Below are 4,183 nucleotides of genomic sequence, written 5' to 3' on the forward strand. Positions count from 1 at the left end.
TATATTTCTGTACTACAAAGAATGTCTTCTATATTTATTTTGTGTGGATAAAATTAGAATTTTATCAATAACAAAATTATGAATTTTCCTATTGAGGAAATATTAGATGGAGTGGTGTGGAAAATCAAAATATGGGAGTGGTAATAATCATGAAGACGAAATGGTTAAAATTAGATAGATAAAAATGGTTGGGTAACGATTTTTTTTTTAATCGAAGAAGATTAGTGTTGAAAATTTAAAATTAAAACATACGATTTTCTACAAAATTTAAAAATGTACACTTTTTTATTCATAATGTCTGAAATTAGAGGTAGAGAATTATCTGAATTTTTGCTGAAGTGTAAATTCTGTAAACTCATGGGTACTATGTGAAAAAGATTTCATAGATGAAACTGTGCTTATAAATCAGCAATATAAATATGGAATGGATTTTTTATGTAAATTTTTATATTACAATGTTATATAAAAGTGCTTTGAACTTATTCTTTCACAGTTGAAATTTCAACTTTGCAGCTGATCAAAAATTAGGAGAGCCCCACCTTCAAAAAAGAAGTATTCATCTAATCTTATGTTACATGTGATAAGATATCTAATATTATAGACACACATGTGGTGGAGTTTATTATTTATATAAAAAAGAAAAAAAAATAAAAAAAGTGTCATAATTTTCTATAGGTATATAGGAGATAAAATTACTCTTAGATTACATAAGAGTCATTTTTCTCAAAAAAAGAAAAGAAAAGAAATAACACACAAAATGAACTGTGTGGCATGAAATGACGCGAGAGGGGAAATGTTTTTTCCTATATAAAATGATAAATACAGAAGAATAGCAGTGTTCTATTTGAAATATTTGTATTTACTTGATGAAAAACTAACATGAAAACCTCCAATATTTTAGCATAGGTGGCTTCTGTGGCTCCGAAAAAACACAGAAAATCAAAGAGAAGAAAAAAGAGCTTTTGTGTTTGGGAATTGAGGAAGTTGTTAGCATGATTTTGATATTGAATGATACCATGAAAAGTCTCACACACCCAGGTGGACAAAGTGTCAGAGAATAAGGAAGAATAATCACTCGCGTCCATTTGGAAGCGTGAACTTCAATGATGCAAATAGTACCAAACTCGTAAAATCAAGAAATTTTGATGATACCAAACTCGAATGTGGAACATATAAATTGAATTCAATTTATAAATAACATATTTGGTAAATTTATAATTGAGTTATGTTTATTTTTGTACAATTCGTTATTCATTTTTAAGTTTAGAGTATGCCCTTCTTAAAGTTTAAAGTTTAAACACATGACGTTATAAGCATAATTCATTTAAAATTTAAGGTAACTCCTTTACATATCTTATTTTTTAATTGATATTTATCTTTATAAAAATTAATTCCGATTCGCAAACTAAGAAGAAAACTCAAACGTGACTTCACCTCTTACTTTCTTTTCAATTTTTTTTCCAAATAATAAGAATAAAAAAAAACCACTTGCTTATAAAGGTGTATAATGATCTGAATTAATTTTTTTCTTTGACCCAAATCAAATTAATTTAACCGATTTTGTTTAAACAACCAAACTATTTTATTTAATTCAAACAACACAAATTTAAAATTGGTTCATATTTTAAAATGAATTTATAATTTATAATTAATTTAGAATGAATTTGAAACTTATTTTCTAAATTATTTTTCTTTTTGTTCAGTTTAACTTTTTAAACTGATTTATAAAACGTATTTGATTTTTAAAATTAATTAACCTAACTTAACTGTTGATTTGTGTCAATGACACAAAACAAATCCAAATTCCAAACAAAGGACGTGGCTTACACGTCCCCTACCCCTGCGTCTAGGACTCTAAGCAAGCTGCCACTTTCAAACTCACTTCCCTTCTCACCTAATTAACTTTCTCTCTCCTCCCTCTCTCTCTCTCATAAAAAAAACCAGACCTTTAATAGAGAACTTTTGGCTCAACCCAAACACAATACCAGACAAACATGGAAATAGAGAAAACCAGAGAATCATAGTCACAGAGAGAGAGAGAGAGAGGGAGAGGGAGGGAGGGAGAGAGAGATGGAAAACACCTTATGTGATGAACTCTTGCAAGAAATTTTTGAAAGACTTCCATCATCTTCATCTTCTTCTGTTTCCCTTGTCTGCAAGCGGTGGCTTCACCTCTACCGTTCATCAAGAACCTCTCTTTCTCTTCGTGTCATCCCACACTTCTCTGTGATTCCTTCTCTCACCTCTCTTCTAACCCACCACTCTTCTCTCTCTTCCCTCTCTCTGTTCCTTTCTTCCGACCCCACCACCGCACCCTTCACACTCTCATGCCATCTTCTCTCTGTTGTCTCCTCTTGTTGTTCCAAGCTTCTTGCTCTCAGATTCTTGGTTGGCCCTGTTTCTCTCTCCTCCCTCGCTTCTCTCTCTAAGGCTTGTACCCATTTGACATCTTTGAGTATTAGCCTCTCCAGGCCAATCTTTCTCATGTGGGTGTGTTATTTTCCTTGTTTGAAAGATTTGTCAATTATTTTGTGCTCTGGTGATGGTTCCCTTGGAGATGAAGATGATGTGAATAATCAATATGGGGTTTGGGAAAGTGAAGATTTTGATGCGGAATTGGGGTTGGAGAGTCTTTGTTTGGTGGGTATTCGTGGAGATGATTGGGGAGTGGGTTGGTTATGGAGGAGTTGCAGAAAGCTTAAGAGGTTGCAGCTTCAGAGTTGCCAAGGTATTGGTGGGTCCTACTCCTCTTTTGTTCAGTGCTTGCAAGGTCTTCAAGAAGTTGAGCTAATAACTTGTAGGAGTGTGGTTGATGGGGTTCTCTTGAAACTTTCAGAAAATTGTCACTCTTTGAATTCACTCTTGGTTCATGATGGTGGTAGCAGAGAGGGTTTGCTACGCTTCTTTTCTCAATGCAGGTCTAATATACATAAACTTGATCTTCGTTTACCTCTGGACCTTAATAACAACCATCTTTCAGCTGTGGCTGTGAATTTCAGAGGCCTCTCATGTATTAGGCTTCAAAGTTGTTGTCTTGTCACTGGTGAAGGCCTAAAGGCTCTTGGGGTGGCAATGAGTAATGGGCTTGAAGAATTGGCACTCATAAACTGTGATGTGGTTGAAAGAGAACCTGGATTGCTTGCCACTTTGGGACAGCATTTGAGGCAATTGAGGAAATTAGACTTGTCACATAATGAAATGTTGCTTGACAAGGAGTTCATTTCAATGTTAGTTTCATGCATTCATTTGATTGATTTGAGGCTAAGAGGGTGTAAAGGACTCACTGGTATGGCTATGGTTTCTATGCTCAGGAGCTGCAAACACCTTGAAAATGTAGATATTATGCAATGTTTCGGGATAGAATCTAAGGCTATTGAACTTTTCATTAAGAATTCTCCTCGTTTGAGAAGAATGGAGGTTGAGGGAAGCAAGCTTTCTGATGCTGCAAAAATGTGTGCATCAAATAGGTTTATTGAAATTGTTGTTTAATTTACTTGGTGGATGTTGAAAGAAGCAAGTGTATATTTATATACTTCTAAATAAACAGGTATATACTTCACACTCCTGATCACTGTATTTATTATATCCATGTTTATGTAATGTTATGTTTGGAATATGAAGGGTAGTTTATGCCCCGTGAATGTTCATATCAATTATGTACATAATACTTTTAATCTCATTTTGTGGGATCAAAGAAAGTCCTATTTATGCTTCACATTTTGTGTGCATACAATTGTTGTACTATATGCTTCAATTGGATGTGCAAGAACAGGTTGATCAGTGTGCGGTTTTCCTGAAATCATTTAAGGATGTGACTTGGGGAAACCAGGCCCAATAACGTGGATATCAGGGTCCAGCTATATGGGTGATATAAAGGGGGTAAATGGGAATGGTAAATTCTAACTTTAATTTAATGAGAAGTGGAAATCTGGCAATTTTAAGTGAGGCATTAAACTATGCAATTTGATGGGGGAGGAATTAACACACTACTGCGATATGATAACTTGCACGAAATGTGATTGGGAAGTATCGATATTAGGTAGCCAATTAACGCTTGGCAATTTATTTGCTGCGGATTTAGGTGTACTGCTTAGTTGTGTTAGCTTTTTGGTGTATGTTATGGTTGGTTTTTAAGGATGTGATGGGAAAAGAAGAAAAAACCAATTACTTCCATTCGTTCAAG

At 34.2% G+C, this 4,183-nt stretch overlaps 1 protein-coding gene across 1 annotated transcript; it reads left to right on the plus strand.

The window, feature by feature from the left end:
- The first annotated feature begins 1,926 nt into the window (after positions 1-1,926).
- LOC133289079 (F-box/LRR-repeat protein 3-like) lies at positions 1,927-3,665 on the plus strand. Its single transcript, XM_061486944.1, has one exon. The coding sequence runs from the start codon at positions 2,071-2,073 to the stop codon at positions 3,487-3,489; it is 1,419 nt and encodes a 472-aa protein (XP_061342928.1). The 5' UTR covers positions 1,927-2,070; the 3' UTR covers positions 3,490-3,665.
- Positions 3,666-4,183: the final 518 nt, after the last annotated feature.

Source organism: Gastrolobium bilobum, unplaced genomic scaffold (genome assembly GCF_033153095.1).
Source record: "Gastrolobium bilobum isolate Gb01-03AN ecotype WA unplaced genomic scaffold, APGP_CSIRO_Gbil_v1 utg123580, whole genome shotgun sequence".
NCBI classification, from domain to species: domain Eukaryota; kingdom Viridiplantae; phylum Streptophyta; class Magnoliopsida; order Fabales; family Fabaceae; genus Gastrolobium; species Gastrolobium bilobum.